Source organism: Triplophysa rosa, linkage group LG10, assembly GCF_024868665.1.
Source record: "Triplophysa rosa linkage group LG10, Trosa_1v2, whole genome shotgun sequence".
NCBI lineage: Eukaryota > Metazoa > Chordata > Actinopteri > Cypriniformes > Nemacheilidae > Triplophysa > Triplophysa rosa.
The window spans coordinates 22,226,190-22,245,792 of NC_079899.1; the positions used below are offsets into that span (position 1 = coordinate 22,226,190).

At 37.9% G+C, this 19,603-nt stretch overlaps 1 protein-coding gene across 8 annotated transcripts in view; it reads left to right on the forward strand.

Annotated features, from left to right (window-relative positions):
- The window catches only part of ppp1r13ba (protein phosphatase 1, regulatory subunit 13Ba), a 30,292-nt gene that overhangs the window by 1,309 nt on the left and 9,380 nt on the right, over positions 1 to 19,603 (forward strand). For 3 of the 8 annotated variants that reach the window (XM_057344510.1, XM_057344511.1, XM_057344514.1), the window contains exons 1-5: positions 3,844 to 4,073; positions 6,359 to 6,506; positions 7,611 to 7,730; positions 9,967 to 10,034; positions 18,367 to 18,468. In XM_057344510.1, the coding sequence (XP_057200493.1) occupies positions 3,945 to 4,073; positions 6,359 to 6,506; positions 7,611 to 7,730; positions 9,967 to 10,034; positions 18,367 to 18,468 (567 nt within the window). In that variant the 5' untranslated portion in view covers positions 3,844 to 3,944. Of the gene's footprint in view, positions 1 to 1,822; positions 1,908 to 3,843; positions 4,074 to 6,358; positions 6,507 to 7,610; positions 7,731 to 9,966; positions 10,035 to 15,392; positions 15,886 to 18,166; positions 18,249 to 18,366; positions 18,469 to 19,603 lie in introns of those variants that run through there. The other 5 variants (XM_057344515.1, XM_057344513.1, XM_057344516.1 and 2 more) reach the window with 5 other exon arrangements.

Below are 19,603 nucleotides of genomic sequence, written 5' to 3' on the forward strand. Positions count from 1 at the left end.
CTTAATACAAGTTTTAGAAACATGCATTTTACCTTCAATTTAAGTGTTCAAGAGAATATGCCTCATTTAGAAACGTTAGACAAGACCACAGAGGGTGCTAGATCGTAGGTCAAAGTTCAAAGGTGAATGAAGGAAGCATCCGCTGCATTGACATTAACCTTTCACCTCTGCAATGGCAGTCATGTTTGGAACAGACTGGACCGAGAGTGGACTTAGTGTTAACTGATGGACTACACGCTTCCCTTGAAGTGAATATTATTGGTTGTATTTACTGTTTTTCTCTTCTGTAGCCTTTAAAATTATTGCTTGACATGATAGGATCTGATTCAGATTAACCTCAAAACTATGTTAAAAATACCTTTGAGAGGTTTTTGAAAATAGCTTAAAAATGTACTGCCAAACAACCACACACACAGCAGTTTTCTGTTTTGTAGCTGTGGTTTATATTTACTTGTGTATAGTGTTAATGAATATTTAAAACTCTGATAACTGCCAACAGGGAAATGCAGGAGAAATTCCCTCCTCAAATATGATAAAGAGAAATCTCAGTCTCTAGGTTGAGATAAAGAAGAATTTTCAGTGAAATAGCCTACTGCTTATACATTAAGCATCAAGTTTCTTCTGTAAAGCAAAACCATCATTTGAATATTCATAAACTTACATCTAACATCTTTGCCACCCACAGTGTATGTCTGCTATATTCAACTCTGGGACTGCAAATATTAAAACAGCCAGATGAACCACGATTCAGTTATAGATGGTTGTTGCACAGTTTGAGTGTCTGAGCTTGGCTTTTTGAATGTGGCAGACAGGATTTTGGTCTTCATCTACACTGAAGACAGAGAGTGTTGGCAGGTCATGAGAATCTTAAATACATCCCACACTGCTGTAAAAGACAGCTGATCCGTTCTGTTCCGTAGTTATTAGATTCCTCACCGGTGTCCCCGTGGTATCCCCAGGGTCTCATTATTGAATTTGTGTGCTCAAAGTATTGCTGAATCTCCAGGTCTGCTAGGCACTTGGCTCACCTTTACATCTTTGGCTACTTTGATTATTTTTATGAGGCCATTTGTTTACATATCAGGTAGTACGGTAAACATTTATGACCAGCAAAGACAGGTCTGATGTAACACATAAGATATGGCTATATGGCTATGTCGAAACCAGAAACGGTACAAAAGACACATTTTGTAATAAAAAACAAAACAACATTATTATATTGTATAATGCTTAACAGATCAGTGAAATTAATTAATGTACGTTTAATATAATATTCAGGTATGTGATGTTTGTTGTTAAGTTCTTATGTTCTTTTTTGTTTATATATATTTTTAAACTTGTATTTCTTAGATTTATGTACATATTTAACCTTTATGCTTGCAATTTGTCTCACTATATTTAAACCTTTAATCAATAATATTTTCTACTCTCCAAAATCATAGCCTCACAATCGCAACCAATGCTTTTCTTAGGTAAAAATTGGAAGTAAGCTGTTACTAATGACTGTATTGATTCTGAACAACAACCCCTTTCAGGACACTTCGTATAGGTACAGACATTCTTTGGAGTTTTGGAGTTGTGTAAATTCTTTATTGTAATTAATAATGTTTTCCCCTGCTTACTGTTGAAGATTCCTCTAACTTGCTGTTTCATGCCATCCAACCCTAAGCTTCCATTAATACTGAAATCCAAACATTTTCGGGCTTGCTAGGTTTGGGTGTCAGCCATGAGAAGGAGGAACTGTCAGGGCCATTAAATGTAGAAGATTGATCATGCTGTTTACTGCTGTTAACTGCACTCAACTTATGTACATCTTAGACTGGGAGTGTAGCGAGGGAACAGGCATGTTTCTGTGGATGCTGTCGTTGCTATGGACACCCTATTGACAGCCCTGTACAGTAAATCAGGTGAGCATTTAAAATGTCAACAATCCCACAATGCTTTGGGGGAAGGCACGAATACCATCTGCATCAAAGGATTCATCCAATGTGGTCATTTTTAGCTAGTGCTTCTAACTTTCGCTATTCGGCAGTGTACTTTGACACAGTTTGGTCCCAGAATTGTTTGTACTTTTTTTTGGGGGGGGGGGGTTAAGCGGTTGTTACGAAACTTAAGGAAGCAATAGGAGTTTTTACAGTGGAAACTGGGCAGCTATGCAGTGAAATGTGTCCCCAGCCAGAGCTCTATTTGTTAGGACTACCCAAGACTCAAAGTGAAGGCCTGCTTGTGTCCTGAGATTTATTGTTGATAAAGCATTGGGTGCCGTAGCTTCCATCTTTGGAAAGTTTGACTTGCTGGGTACATAGTGCACAGAAGAAGCGACGGTACACTTCAGAAGAAATGTGCACTCAATATTTTTTTTATTAATAATTTAGATTTTTTTTACATTTTTACTAATTCCAAGTTTTATTAGTATTGTTAATATTTATCATTGGGCATTGTTAACATTCATAAATGCATTAGCTAATATGAACTAACAATGAGCAATATAACTTTTCAGCATTTATTAATCTTTGTTAATGTTGGTTAATGCCAATACAACTGTTCATTTTATTTCTTTGTGCATTAACTAATATTAACAATTACAACTTTAGATTTGATAAATGTGTTAATAAATTACCATGAACTAATATTAGTAGGTGTTGTAGAAGTATTATTCATTATTAGCTCATGTCAACTAATGCATTAACTAATGTTATTACACGGCTCATTTGAATGCTTGATTCTGATTGGCCAGTCGCGACATTCCAAGGGTTGTTATTTTCAAATAACAACCGCTCAAAACTAATAACGCCCTGTAACCCGGATGCTGCAAATCATTTTGAGAGGGGCAGTTTAATATTACACAAAAATTTATTATAAATATGTCTTTTAATAACATACTATATTTACAAATGATTAAACCAATTTGCCTGTTCGTGACGTTTGAACGTCGTTTCTTACTTTAAAACCGAAACTAAACAGCTTTTCCTCGCGGAAGTTCGGTAAAAATGAGCTAATAAAATATTTCAAATTCACATGTTATGTCCATTTTTTTTCTCATGTGGCAAGTAGCCGTGTAATAAGCGGGATAATGTACAAGCAGCCGGCTGTTATCGCGAAATAATTTATTTCTTATTTCTGCGATAACAACCGGCTGCCTGTACATTATCCCTTACTTAACAAATACAACCATACTGGAAAGTGTTGCCAGTTGTTTATAGTACTTCCAAGTGTTCTTACAGTACTTACGATTACCCACAATGCTTCGGGGTGTATTTGCACAATTTGTCCGTTAATTTGCCTGGTAGACAAATGAACAGGCGAAAAAATCCATCAACTTGAAAGATCCTAAGCTTTGTCCAAGACCAGAATATTGGGCGTAGCCTTTTGACTTGTGCCAAAACACTGATCACTTATTCTTCTGACAATGTACAAATGTAGTTTCTTTACAGTCTAAATGAATGCTCGCCGTATTTGTAAGGCGACGTTCATGTAAAGTGCGCCCTTTCTCTCTGCTCCTTTGGCATACGTCTTTGTTTGATAACATAAGTGGTTTGATTTCCTACAGCGACGCGTGCTTTGCGTCGTATATCAGCGAGAGTGACGTCAAACACGTGCAAGAGCCTTGAGTTGGACTCGCTCTATCAGTGATGTGTCACTGGCCTGTCTGTCTATTGTCATCAGATACCTCTTATCTTACTCCGCCACCTCTGCTGTTCCTGAGGGGAATGTATTTGGGAGATCCAATCCAATCTCAACCACCACCCTATCCCACGTGCCCCAAAACACCCCCACCCCTCTGTTGCACTTACACACTCGCAGTCAGTCAGACAGACAGACAGTCAGGCACCTAAAGAGAGAGACCGAGAGAGACAGACAGAGAGAGTAAACCCCAGTGGCAGCAGGCAGCTCCCCGGAGCCTGGGCTCCTCGGCTCCTCCATTCCGTCAACCACAGTGCACCATGAGGAGGTTTTTCAGCATGGTGCTACGCAGCCTGGTCAGCGCCTCCAAAGGCAGGCCCTGGCTGCAGAAGAGAGCACGGACGCAGGGGAAAGAAGAGAAGTTGAAGGCACAACACGGGCCGGCTAAGGTGAAAATCTAGAGGGCTTAAAGACAGGCAAGATAGTGACAGGCGAGGGGACGCTGAGTGTGTTTAGGCACTTATGTTCGGCTTAAAATAGTCTGGCAGACGGCTAAAACATTTCGGATAATTGGTTTGTGTTATGTTGTGGTTAAGTGCACGTGTGAGTTTAAAGTTGTTAAGTTTTGCTGTAGTTGGAAAGGAATGGAATGGGTTGTAAATATGAAGGTTTGAAGGTTTTTGACATACGTGTGGTTGGCATGCTTGTTTATTTCTTGCACACAAACATGTGAGATTTTAGAAAAACTGCCGTGATGCTGTCGATATTGTGCTTTCAAAACAGCAGGTTGGCAGAATCCTTTGGGTAATATGTTTTCCATTGTAGGAAATTGTTTTTATTTTATTTTTTTAGTTATTGAGTTATTGTTAACTTAAAAAATAAACAGAGGGTAAAGATGATTTCCCTGGACTCTGGGCAGTCAAGCCCCTTTTTTGTTTTTCAGGCCAACTTTCATTTGTTCATGCCACGGTTTGAATTTGGCCGTTAAATTTTTCGGATAAAGCCCGGAGTATGATTTAGCATTTCTTGGCCCTGTGCTATTTTAATTTCAAACTTCGCGACACTAACATTCCAGGCATCTCTCCAGGTCGGGATTATCCTCTGTCATCGCAGATCACAGCAACATTTCCCTCTCTGGATTTGTTTGGCATTAGTCAGGGAAACAGTTTCCTTAGCTCTCCACAGCCGCACGCTCGCATGTTTGCACCCCCTCCTAATCAGATTATTATAGCTCTGTCCTGTAATCCAACCTTTACAGAATTTCTCTTTCAATCTGGTGCCGGATTGTTTGGAGAGATTGTGTTACACACTAGGAGCAGAGCTCCCATTCCTTCTCCGGGTGGGAACTGAATTTATTTAAATTTTTAGCTGAAGTGAAGAGACTGATATGAAAGATGCATCAGTGTGTTTACCTTTTGGTGACTGGCGTAAGAAAATATGTGCATTGCTTAGATGCCAAGTATACCTACAAAGATTTATTTCATACAGTCATTTTTACTGTCCTGTAGTCAAGCTGCACAGTTAACCCTTATTAGAAATGTATTTTTGATGGTGCTTACTAAAGCATGTTAATATTGCACATAATTAGGTTAGGGGTTTGGTTACTTTAAAAAGGTAATTCATTTCTAGCTACACTATAAATGTTTTTTTTTATAAAAAAGTATTTTTAGCATTTCTAATATTTCTTAAAAGTCAATCTTGACCACACAGACATCAAAATTAATGTCATTAAATTTAAACATTGTCCACTCAAATTTTGCAATGCCTGTAAACATTGCATGTTTCAATACATATGTTTTTATTGGATTTCTTTTAATTAAATTAGGCCTACATGTAAAAACATTAGTATTGTGTTGTTTAAATGACTATGAACTTGAATTATTTGAATCTGCAACCATTCATTTTTTGTTATTTTGACCAGTTTATGATGTTTCAATTTACCAAAAGTAAATGCAAATAAAAAATATTTTCATTTAGAATTTGGGAGAAATGTTGTCACTAGTTCACAGAATGAAACAAAATAACGTATTTTACTTAAACACATATCTATGAATTGTAAATTCAGAAATACTGTAAATCATTGTGGAGGGGACTCTTATTTCTTTTGTCACGGAGCAACCACTCATATCATATCATATTTGTGTTTAGCAGGCTTATGTTTTGAGAAATTTCATTTGAGCCTTTTAATATATTATTATTTCTGGCTTTTATTTGTCCTTTGTTGGCCAAAGGTTTGTATAAGTTTTTTGTTGATTTTTAATGCAGGTTTCCAGACTGTGAGTTTAAGCTTTCCTGCTAAAACCCTATTGCTCAGTCTTTAAAGTCTCATTTTACAGCAGGGTTAAATAAATATGTAATGTTAAGAATATCCTCTGTGTATGACGCAGAGCGCTCTGTTTTCCCCGAAAGTCTCGTTCTTTTATAAACACTATTTTTCATTTGAATGTGGTTTAAGTCCTTGCCAATTTGCTTTGGTACGTGGGAGATGACAGATCAATCATAATGATCGCTTTTTATTGGCAGTGCGTAGCGGAGAAGTGCAAGTCCCCTCATTTCAGCTCAAATGTGCGACCGCCGTTAATTTGAGGAGACCTGCTGTAGGTTGGACCACTGAGAAAATGAACATAAACAATTTGAGAATTATGACAAGGAAGGAATATGAGAAAACCCACACAGTCAGAAATGAGAGGCTGCAAGTTAACTCACCAAAAAATGCTATTTTGTTTTATTACAGATGATTTTGACTGTGTTTCTGAGTGATAACCAACAGCTGCTCACCGAGGTGCCCATTACTCCAGAGACGCAGTGTAAAGATGTGGTGGAGTTCTGTAAAGAAGCTGGTGAGAGTGGCTGCCACCTTGCTGAGGTCTGGAGAGGCAAAGGTACAAACCACAATGCCTGCCCATTTCAACCTGCAATATATCACAAAGACCTACAGTCTGTACAAAATGTTAATATGAGTCTGAAACCAATAAATATGGCTGCACAGTATATCAAAATTATCAGAATATTGCGAATGTTAATACAGTATCACAGTGATTTGCAATAACTGAAGTGTGGAAGATGATCAACATTGTTAATTTTATGATGTTTATGTAATAATTATTATTTTCTAAATAATTGTTATACATTACTTTTATATTTTACTATTTTATATATTACTTTGCTTTTACAAACCCTTTCTAAATCATTTTTGTACAGCATATTCTATATCACATTATTTAGCAATCACTTTTTTATAAAATTTTCGTTGATTTCTATTTGCCAAAACAATACAGCGCATACATTTAAATGTCACAAGACTTAAAAAATAATTTGTAGCCATAATAACATAAATCCAGACAATTTGATTGGAGTTTGTTATTTTTAGAAAGCTTAAGAAAGCGTAATATGCATCACGCATGCGCGTCCATGTCCATGGGGGTTCCATGGGTATGCCGTCTGAGACATAATCCAAAATATTACATGATACTGTCAAATTATACAGTGCATTCTAATCTAGCATCATGAGTCACCAAAAAGTGTTCAAACTCTTTTAAACATCAAGGGCTTTAGTCACTAGTTTGTACATTTGTTTTGTGTGCTTTGCTCTTACATTACTAAACGGTACTTTATGGGAGAAAACAACACTGTCCATCACATAACAATGACATCCTTGTCAGAGTTAAGACAGTGGGTGGTAGTATGTGGGTCAGGATGTTTTGGTGCTGTGCCGCAGACTATGGGTTTGTTTAGATGGGTCCTGCAGGCCTGTTATTCTAGTGTCCTACGCATGGCACATGGTCTGTAATGGCAAAGACAGCAAAAGATACCTTACAGCAAGAACACCTAGACCTTTTAATTCTGGACTTTACCACTGCTGACTATATAGTATAAAATAGTGCTCTGTGAAGCGGTGACAGTTGTGACATTGACTTCCTCCCTACAAAGTTTACGATTTTTTATAGCCTACTTGAGACAAAGGGTGTCTGTGTTCTTATTTACAGAGAGAGCAATACCCATGGATCAACTGATATTCGAGCACCTAAGGAAATGGGGCCAGAGGAGACAGGAAGTGAAGTTTTACTTGCGTCACGAAGAGTCTCCCATCACAAACATTGCTCAAGGTGGGTAACAGTTGTGCTAACACAAATTGTGCTAACAATAACAAAATTTTCGTGTGGCCGGACACATTTTGTGTCGCTTGAAAACCTGTCATGGTTCACCCAATGATCATTATTCCAACCTCATGTCGTTTCATACCTTTATGACTTGGACATGTGCAGAACACAGAAGCAGATATTTTGAAGAATGTTGGTAACCAAACAACACTGTCTCCCATTGACTTCCATTGTACGGACACAAAAGGCATTTCTCAAAATATCTTCGTTTGTGTTTCACAGAAATATACAGTCATATACAGGTTTTGAACAACATGAGGTGAATAAATGACTGATTTTAATTATTTTGGGTGAACTATCCCTTTAAAGCACTGTGTAAGATTTACCTTCAGAATGATTAGCACAAAGACACATTTTAAAGCTACAGCATGTTATTTCTAGGACAAAATATTTTAAATGTATTTCTTTAAAACATTGTTTCTGCAGTTTTGTTAGGTGTCACAGTGGCGCAGAAATGTTCTGATTCTTTCAGTGTCCTTGTAAGTAAGAGACTGACTGTGTGTCAGTCCGCTCTAGGCTGTGCAGAGTTTGTCTCTGCAGTGATCTAAAGTTACGTAACCAATCCTCTTTGTGAGTTATTGGTCTCCTCGCCTACTTGTGTCCAAAATCTGCAGCTGAGACAGACTGCAGCTCTATCACAGGGGAGAAGAAGTACAGAGCCTGACCCCTGTCTGACCTCCATAGACAAAGCCAAGCAACATATGAGAAATATGTTTGTTTGTGAAATCATTTTAATAGTTTTGCCGGTGTCTCAATGCTTAAATAATGCTTGCATCGCTATTACTTTACTCCATTCAAGATGTCGTCCTGTCTGTCAAAAACTCCATCAAACCATCAATGACGATTTTATCGGACGCACACACCTGTCCCGAAGTTAACTTCCGGTCTGTCTTTGCTGATTTGGCTAGTGGCTTATAATGCAACTATTTATTTTGTATTTAATTTATATTGATTTTCATTTATATTAATATTTTATTGTACAATATGTAAATTAATTTATTAAATAAATAATCTGTTAAATGGGTAATTTAACTTTGTCACATTTGAGTTTAGCCAAGTCACGGTTCTTCTACTGGTAACCCAAAATAATAATGCCTGGACATACTTATAACTTTCTTGCTAAATTACTTTTTATTTCTTTTGCTTGGTTTCAGAAATAATCTACAGGTACTTTTATTCTTTGCGGATGTGTACCGGAAGTTATCAGTCGTTTATTTTGTTGCTATGAAACCGTCTATATACTGTAAAAAGTGCCATTTATTTATTAAATTAATTTATCTGTGAGAGAAAAGAGCGGTCAGTGGGATTCTCCAGTAGGAGAGCCAATGCAAGTTCACGAAGGTATTTCCAGCACTTCTGACAGGATTACACACATAATAACACAGCCACTGGATTTAAAGAATTAAGCCTCTGCTTATTTATAGATGACACAGTTAAGAGTGCTGGCGAAACAAAAGCTTACAAAAGAGAAATGTGACCCTGGACAACAAAACCAGTATTATGGGTCAATTTTTCGAAACTTTTCGAAATTTACATAATCTGAAAGATGAATAAATAAACTTTCTATAGATATATGAGTTGTTAAAATAGGGCAATTTCTGACTGAGATACAACCGTTTAAAACTCTGGAATCTGAGAGCGCAAAAAAATCAAAATATTGAGAAAATTGCCTTTGAAGTTGTTAATCAGGGGCACTGTGGCAGACCATCCACTCACAAAAATAAAGTTTTTATATATTTAAGGTAGGAAATTTACAAAATATCTTCATGGAACATGATCTTTACTTAATATCCTAATGATTTTTGGCATAAAAGAAAAATCGATAATTTTGACCCACACAATGTATTTTTGTCTTTTACTAAAAATGTTCCCGTGCTACTTAAGACTGGTTTTGTGATCCAGGGTCACAAATGACCGAAGGTTGGTAAACGCTGTTTAACGACCCACTACATTGGCAAAGAGTGGCATGTAATCTGGATTAATGCCAGCCAAAATCCCACTGTTGGATTTTATGCTCAGTAGATTCAAAGGTATCCTTCTGTGATTCAGAATGATGTTTTATTCTTTTTGTGTCGATATAAAACGCCCTGTGTCCGGCAGCTGTGGTTGTATTTATGAGTTTTGGCAGGTCACAAAGCGACCGTTTTGACTTTGGCCCTGAGTCTTGTTTTATTCCCAGCAGGAGATCAGACTTCAGAAGTGGCCAACAGGAAGAGCGGGGGGAATTCGGATAAATCCTGCAATAATGTGGTACGTTCCAATTCACGCTGTTCTCAATCACACTTCCCTTCTGGCCTGCTTAACACATGTAATGAGGAGCGCTCATTGAAGCTTGACGTCATTACGCCGCAACTGTAGCCAAAACACAAAATCAGCGTTTGAGTGAGCAATAGTGCTCTAAAAGGGCAGTTAATCACTTTCTATTGACTCTTAAAAGCACCCTTATGATCCAGTTGTATTATATTTGTTTTTAAAAGGATAGTTCACCCCCCAAAAAAAATTCTGTCGTCTTTTATTCGCCCTTATGTTATTCAGAGCCTGTATATGAATATTTTATTTAGATATTTTGAGAAATATTTTTGTGGTTTTGTGTCCATATAATGGTATTCAGCGGGGTCTAGTTTGTTTGGTTATCAAAGTTCTTTAAAATATCTTCTTTTGTTCGTTTAGCGACAGACTCAGAGTTTCAATACATTGAGACACACTGGCTGCTATAGCTTGACTTTTGTAATTGAATATAAGGGATTAATGTTCGGAAAGCTTATGAACTGACTTGTGAACATAGTCTCTTAAGGGATAAAAAAATTATAATTTACATAAAGAACAAATCATGTTTTTTAATGGCAGTAACCTACTGCATCAGCAAAAAATAGGTTTGTTAATTTGTTAAACATGGATATAATTTTAAGATGATTTACATTTTAATTATTTAACTTTATTATTGAGTATTTTTAAATAAAACTATTTAATATTATATAAATATTTTAAAATATTTTTTTAAAATATGTTTTAGTTTTAGATGAATGGGATTTTCTTTGCATTGTGGTAATGACAGTTTTGGATCAAAACTTTATTCATTGTCATGATAATGTAAAAATATATCAAATTGTTGTAAATAGACTTGAAAGAAATATTTTTTATTTTATAATAAATCATTATTTATAAATATTATTTTATAATATACATCATATAATTTTGTAAATTAAATTGTTGTAAATAGAATTTATAGACACCTTTACTTTAAATATATATATATATATTTCCCGATATTTTAAATATAACTTTGTAAATTGAATTGTTGTAAATAGACTATACAGACATCTTTATTTTAAAATATAATTTCCTGTTTTTATCCTTTTGATTTTCAGGTGAAGTATGTTTTATGTGAGATTAAACCTCGAAGCATCAGTTCTGATCGCCATGTTGTTCCTTACTATGGTTCACATGAGTGACTATAGTTGGAAGTAAAAAACGGAAGCTCCACAGCAGGGAGTTAGTGTGCTGTGTGCTGATAAGCTCCAGTCTCCATCCACAACCATATGAAGCTTATCGTTTCACATGGAGGACACAGAAAGTTTAAAAGAAACTATGCACAGGTTTTTCTAAAGATCACTCGGCTATGTAACACTCAGCGTTACAGACTGGTCTCCAGGCGCTTTCTGTTCAGCACCATATGTCTTTGATATTGTTCAAGCAAGAAAAGAGACAGCTACAAAAAACACAAACTACATTCCTTTGTTGATATTCAATCTCAAGACTGTATTTTAAGAACAAGGAAATCAATGTCTGTAGGAGGTACCATTCCATTAAAGTGTGATCATGAGGCCTATTGAACAGGTGGCCAGTTGGGGCTTCCCAGCATCCCCAGTTATGTTATAAATGAGTGACACGCCCGCTGTGGCATCCCTATATGCATCCTGGCGTCCCTCCCTGTGCATCATGCAGCTGCTGTTATAGATAATCCAGTAGGTGGGGAGCAGCTTCTCTTTCCCAGACAGTATCTTGTGATGATATATTCATTATATTCCGGATAATAAACTTTAGTACTTCTTAACCTATACGCTGGCCTGATATAATTTAACACTGTCAGCGTAATATGCAAATGTGCTCTATAAACCAGGTCAAAGGGCCAGAAGTCAAATTATTGGATAGCTTTGTGCTCAGCACACTGAATATCCCCCCTCCCCCTGATAATACACCCAGGGAGCTGAATATGATTGTGTCGGCAGTGTGGTCGTGAAATGTGTCCATTGGGTGTGGTTGTGTATTTGATGTTCATGTATGTCTATCTGTCAGAGTCAGAATGTGTCTGACAGCATTGTAAGCACGTGCCCGTGTCATTATGCACATTAGACAAGTCTTGTGCTGTTTGCCCACCTGTGTCTGTTTTCAGAGCATGATGTGTACTGTTGATGGATTAATGGTTGTGTTGATGTGAAATGTTAAAGCTATCAGACATTCATTATAGACGTAATCCATCTTTCATCTGAGACATTGTTGGCTTCCAGGCTTCTCCTCGACCCGTCTGCCAGCTTTTTCACCTTGCCCCGGTCTGATAGCACCATCATTGACCTTCGCTCTTCACGTTTGCTCTGGATGCTCTTATAACTTTTCTGTTATGATGCACAGAGCTGCTATTCTGGTATCGCTGATCCTCCTGCACCCGGCAGATAAAACTTTATCAGATAGACAAAATTCACCGTAAATTGCGATTTGGGGTTTTTGCGAGAATGCAAATGCTCTGTCCGTACTAGAGATGAATACCGAGTCCTTTAAAGGGATGATATGACAGGGCTAAAACAAATATTATCGTTTGTTTTAAATGTAATGCAATGTGTATACACGATTTAAGGTTCAAAAACGCTGTATTTTCCACATACCGTGCATGTTTGTATATCCTCTTTGCCCCCCCTCTCTGAAACGCGCAGATTTTTACAAAGCTCATTGCTCTGAAAAGCGAGATGTGCTATGATTGGCCAGTTAACAAGTGCATAGTGATTGGTCGAATACTGCAAGCGTGTGACGGAAATGTAACACCTCTTACCATATTTGGAACATCCGGTTCAAAAGCAATTGTACTGACAGGTACGCCCACCTAACTTGAGTATACATTTGGGCGGTCTTAGTCAAATCATACCACAAACTGACGTAGATTTGTGGGGGTGTGGTTACACGAGGCGTTTCAGGCAGGTCTGGGTGAGCATTCACTTTTAGATAGAATGCATCTATTGTTCCAACACTTTAATTTTTGCAATTTTACGTGTCTAATACATGCATGACACAACGAATTCGTGCCATATGACCCCTTTAATGTTTCCAAAGATGTGTGCATGTAGAGCCTGAGGGCGCTCTGCATGGTAATGAAACAACAACGTGTTTCCGCCTAATGCTGCAGAGAAGGAATCAAAATCCTGGTAATGATGTTGCGTTGGAACTTGGAAGACACTGTAAAATTTCTATCCATGAATCGCCTCGTTTGCTTCAGGACCCATATTTGGAAATGGTTGGAAATGGTCAGGGTTGTGTGGGGAAGAACCCAATTGCGAGCAGCAGGGAAGGGGTTAACACAATACTTTATTATAAAACAAAACTAAACTAAGAATATATACACAAAAAAAAGACTTCCCACGTGGGGGCAAAACGTAAAGACAGGATCAACAAATAAACTAACTGTAAAACAATGACACAACGTCTTACCAAAACAGGGAAGGGTAACAAAGGCAGGGCAAGGTAAATCACAAAACGTACAATCCACAGGCAAGGCAAGGAAGCAGGAACACGAGCAAACACGGTGACTTCTACAAACAGGAAAGCGCAACGAACGAGCACAAGACACTGAACACGAGGGCATAATATAGGGGAAACTAACAAGGGAGGATAACAATGGGCAGGTCTGGGTAATGAGACACAGGAGGAAAGCTGAACGAGGAACGAGAGGGGAGGGGCCAAAGACGAGACACGAGAAAGTGCATGGCATGTGTAATACAAACAATGCCATGTCTTTCTCACACTAGACACAAGGGATCTGTCACGATCCTGCCACTAGACTAGAAAATCATGAACAAGGAGGCAGGACCATGACAGAAATCAAGTGGAAATCGAACACGTCCTACAGTATAAATAAATGATTTTAAGTATGAATTTGAAATGATTTATATATTCAGGTCAAGTTTATATCTATAAATCAAAGCTATTACCATAAAGAACACGGCGGACCGATGCATATCGCACTGCACGTCTGCTGAAGTTTAAAGCACAGAATTTGGCCTGTGGCGCGCTGGCTGTGCGCATGCATGGACATGTGAAGGTCAGGATTAAATGACTGTGGTCAGTTAAATGAGTCAGGTCTAGCAGCTATTAAAATGCTGAGGAAACAAAATGGCTGGCTCAGCATTATTACAGCGCTTATTGACTGTGCCCATTTCTGTCCAAGTTACCTCATCCTACTGGCACAAAACCTAACTTAAATAAAAAGTGTTGCTCATCACCGCTTGAATACTAATATGGTTTTGACGCATATTTGCCAGTCCAGGGCCAAAAAGTGCAATGCTTTGCAGCCATGAATTTAGGTTCGTGTTGGTTATAGGTTCACCTACTTTGGTTAAAGACATTTTAATATAGCAAAATATACATTTTTAATGATTTATTTATTGATATTTTACGGTATTGCACATTTTTATTTCTTCACTGTAATTTAACACATCTTACAGCATATTGATTTTGCACTATGCTAATGCCATGATACATGTAGGCGTATTGTGGATGGTAACGTTTTTCTAGTACTGGACGCAATGGTATATTCATATGCTGTAGATATACAATACTGGTTTTATATCAAAGTATGCCGTGCATCTAATTATATCAAAGTACCGCTGTTATACCCTCTGATACCATGGTATAGTACTTTTAGTAAGAAAACCCATCGATCCCCATTTCATTAGGCTACCTAAAATGTATTTAATCTGGACCCTCTCGTGCACCGCAAGGCATTAGGCTACACACTTCAGTAATGCATGTTGTGAAGTTGTGTCGCAGAGCCGCAAACATTAATGGAAGTATTTCGTGATGTAGCTGGAGAGTGACGCGCATCTGGGAGTGTGCGCGGGGCAGCTGTGGCGCAGCGCGGGCAGCCTGACAGCGGCGCTCCCGCGACGGGAGGGGTGTGCGTGTGCGCTCTAGTGAGATCCGACTCGTGAGCGAATCTTTCTTTTTGAATCAGTCGGTTCGACTGAACCGCGCAAGATCTGTGAACTAATACACTACATATGGGTAACATTTTGGAACCATAAATGTGAACGATTGAAGCATTAAAAATAAAACACATGGCATGATTACGTAAAACATCACTTAATTGTTGGTGACTAGTTGGTAAAAAAAAATATATTCACTGAAGTAAAATATTAAATATTCTACAAAAAATAACGTAGAATTCCTCGCGAAGATCTTTCTGAAGCTAAGATGACATTGAAGAGCGTCATCGTAAAGACCCGTTCAAACGAACCGACTCGATAAAAATGATTCCCAAAGCTAATGTGCTGCAGTCAACACCGGGCTGGAGAAACACACGCACACACACACTGTACACACATTAAAGAGAGAGAGAGAAGTGCTTGCACGTCAAAATTACGCCTGGGGAAAAACTTACGCAGTGTCTATCATCAAAGATTCACGTTAACATTTTATAAAGGTCACGCATTTTCTTCCAATTATTTTTTATTAAGCTTTAATTACTCATCAGTCGCAAGACTGCAACTATGTATAGTAAGCAGAAACACGTAACGTTAAAGTCAGTAGCGCGGAGTGGGGATGACAGTCTGACTCATCGGTAATGTGCCGGATGACTTCACTCGTGTTTTTTGGAGAGGGGATTGCGTCTGTGTGTTGGGGTCTGACAGAGTGAGCTGCGTCCCTGCTCGCGCACAACACCGCAAACATTACAGCTGCACCGCATCCGTCTCTTGTATTATAAGACCCGGGAACGCGCACCTGAGTGTTGGGCATGGAGTGGAACCACGTCGAGACTGTGCAGGAATTTACAGCTGAAGGACAATGCAGCAAAATTAAGGTCCGATCATGCAGAATAACCTGGGACTCTCACCAGGTAAATTCAGTACTCCCTTTTCAAGTGTGCAGTGCGACTGCATTGATCTGTGTTGCATAGTGTGATGCACAAATGTTCAGGCTTCAACGCATGGCTTCTTCAGGGTCGTAAATGCATGGGCTGGTCAGTTTGTGAAGTAAAACATTGGATCGGGTTACTTTGTTGTCATGATTAGATGCATATCAGCAGCATGTTTAAGGCTTTCTTTGACCTCACATGTAAAATTCACGGAGTTAACATGTCCCTGCAGGTATAATTCATCTGAAAAAATAAAGATTTAGTATACCTTTTATACAAGCAATCTCGAGATGCTACATTCAATTTTTGTAATTTTGAAAATTATATGATTAAACAAACAAAAAAAAGAAATGAAAAAGTGTTCAATAACAGCACTAAAATAGGCTATGTAAATTCCATAAAGTAATCATATTAATACTAAAACCAAATCTTAACGTTGAAAAACATTTTATTTTCATGTACAAGTGTGCTGGAATCAAACAGGTTTTATTTAGGTTTTCTGTACATTTGATTGAATGGAAATCACCTGTTCATTGTTGCCAGCTGCAAGAAAGTGACTTGTGACCTGGTTTATAGTATATTTTTGTGGAACTGAAAAAAAATGTTTGAGAATTGCTCTCGTGACAGGAGGAACGTTCTCTTATTACGGCTCATTTGTCAGATATGAATAGCATTGGCTTGAGGCAGCTGATGACCCAATGGACTACGTCATTAATGTACATTGTGCTGAAGTAAGAAATGGTGAAATGGAGGGAGGAAAAAAGAATCACGTCACTTAGATTATACTGTAGGAGCTATTTATAAAAGAATTACAATATTGACATCCTTGAAGGGATGGTTCACACAAAAATAAAACGGTCATCATTTACTCCCACCTCACGTTGTTCCAAATGTGTGTGAATTTCTTCTGTGGAGCATAAGAGGAAACAAAGTCTTGAAGGTTTCGAAGTGAATTACATTTCCTAAATGTAATTACAACATTGCTCACTTGGCTGTAATGTATAAAGACATTCAAACAGGCATCACATGTTGCAGTTTGTGCAGGGCTGGTTGGTAATGTCAGGGGCGAGTGTGTGCAATACTTTTCTGACTGATCCCATCTTGAGAAGCTTTTTTCCCACTGATCCGCCAGGTGCTCACAAACACCAGAACAGCCCCAGGGGTGACCTCATTTTCTGTGGCTAGTACCACTTTCCTTAGGGCGAATCCTTCAGCATCCAAATATAGAATGTGCCATTTTATAACCTGCTTTTTTATTAATCTGTGAAATAGTCAGCATGATTGCAAACATAAATGAGGTAGGACAGAGTGGCTAATAAATTATGGAACGGAGCAAGGTGTAAAGTTGCCAGGTCCTTGCTAAAATTTCCTAAAGTTCCGGTACAAAAGCAACCTGCTTGAATGAATCAGGTTCTAGAATCAAGTTGGCATGATGTTGGGCTGTAAATAAGATTTCACAAATTATAGTTAAAGGTTTAAAGGAGTTTAGCAAGGTTAACATTTTGTTTTAGGGACAGACAGACAATCATGCACTTAACAATGCTTATACTGTGTTAAATATTCATATTAGAGTTTCTAAATCCTTCAGCATCTGAGCTAAAAAGTAACCACAACTGTTAACAAGAGTCAAAAAGTGTTTTTATTTAGTACTTGACTATAACACAAAAGTAATTATTTTGCTATATTTGCTATATTTAACAATGTAATTTGCCACATCAATATGCAAATTGTTAACCCAAGATTTGTGTCATGAGGTCATATAAACACCTGCCTAGGATTAAGTTGTGAAAGAAACTCATTTTCGAAGCCCTTTTATAACAATTTTCTATTTAAAAAAACGACAACACTAATAAGGCTTCCGTGTGATCTGTTAGATGAATGTGCGACCAACCGCTTCTGTGACGTTTTCACAGTGTCGCTCTGACTCACACGGGCCTGTCAGTCAGATATGTTTCGGTCATTACAAGTATAAACCACTTGCAGTGAGGCAGTTTAAAAAATGGAGAGGCAATGGATCACGCCATGGATTTGTTTATGTAATTCAGGAATATTCCGATACACACGCTTTTGTTACTTGTACTATTAAATGATAGTTTTCTGTGTGTGTGGTCATGTGCTTATGCAATTACTCGTGACTGAATGTTATAGTGTGTGTAGGTGAACGCAAACACACACAATTGCAGGACATGGCAAATATCCTGTTCCCTCACTCTAGGCATTTCCTCGTGATTCTGATTTCTAGCTCAGTCTCTTTTTGGTACTGTACCCTTTGAGCAAACCAACCAGTCAAGAGTTGTTGTTTCCTGCTAGAATAAATAACTTAACGGGGTCTTTACTTGTTTGAGGTAGAACATGCTGGTCTTGAAACATGTACTGGAAACCAGCAATGATTTTAACTTGTAATATAAACTGAGGTTAATAGCGTGAAAAGCAAATTCTCTGATATTCTGCATTTGTGTGTAGGTGGGGAATCCACGTGTGGAGTTAACGCTGTCAGAACTGCAGGAGATGGCGATGAGACAGCAGCAGCAGATCGAAGCTCAGCAGCAGATGCTGATTGCTAAGGTGAGAGACGCCGTATGAAGCCTCGTGTCTCTTTATTTATTCATGTGCATTTTCTTATCTCTTAACTGTTAAACAGAAAAGATGTGACTGAGTTCGTCCTTTTTGAAAGTCCACTTTTATTTAATTGTTTTTATTTTTAAGACGATTTCATTCTTTTTGGTTCGCTGTTGGACTGCTGATTTTGAACATATGAAAAATTAGGACTCCAATGTCCATCCAGAACATAGGCAGATGAATGCACATATGCATTAAGGCCATGCTCGAACACATGGCCGTATCATCTGTACCGTGCAAAATGTCATGTTTGATTAATTTAACACGTCTGGTTCCATAAGGTTATGTTCTTTTTGCATGAACTATTAACTATACACATCTAGCTAACTGCATTCTTGCAGGTCAATGCTTTGGATAAAAACTAGCTCTGTTCAGCAAATGTTGATTTGGCTCTTGATTTTTTTGTGATGGAGATACTGTCTAGAGGTCATTGTGTGATGGTTAAAGTGAATATTACACTTAAGCCAGTGCTCGGGGGAACTGTGCGTGTTGCTTGGACACAGAGTTCTTTCCTTTAAACAACAACAGGAAAGAGACTCTGTTGATGCAGGAAATGACATCAGTATGGATCTGCAGCTGTCAGGAAGGGGGTGGATGTTAAGACCACTGGAATTAAGTGTGTACGTATATTCGTGAAGGAGTTCCCGGGAAAAGATGTTTCAGTCGGAAATTTAGGTTCTGAGCCATTCTCTGAAGTTAAATACAGCTTGAATATACATAAAAATTAACTTGGTGAAGAAGTAACATTACGAGGTCATCAGCTCAGATGCTGCAAGGTAAATGTGTTTGTTTTGGGAAAAAATGGTTTGTTATGGTTTTTATTTGTTCAGCATTTTGCAAATATAATTTTTTTCTTCAAAAATATTGATACTATAATTTCTAATACACTTTTATTATTGTATACAAAGAAACATTAAAGTAAATGCAGCTTTGTACATGTTATTTGCAACTGTAAATATATTAGTGTAAGAGTTGAATGCTTGTTTTTCTGTCAATTTAACACTGGATTGTGTCGAGTCAACACTCTGGATGTGTTTGTTCTGGCTTTGTATTTGTTTGACCCAAAAGTGCTTGTCAGCAC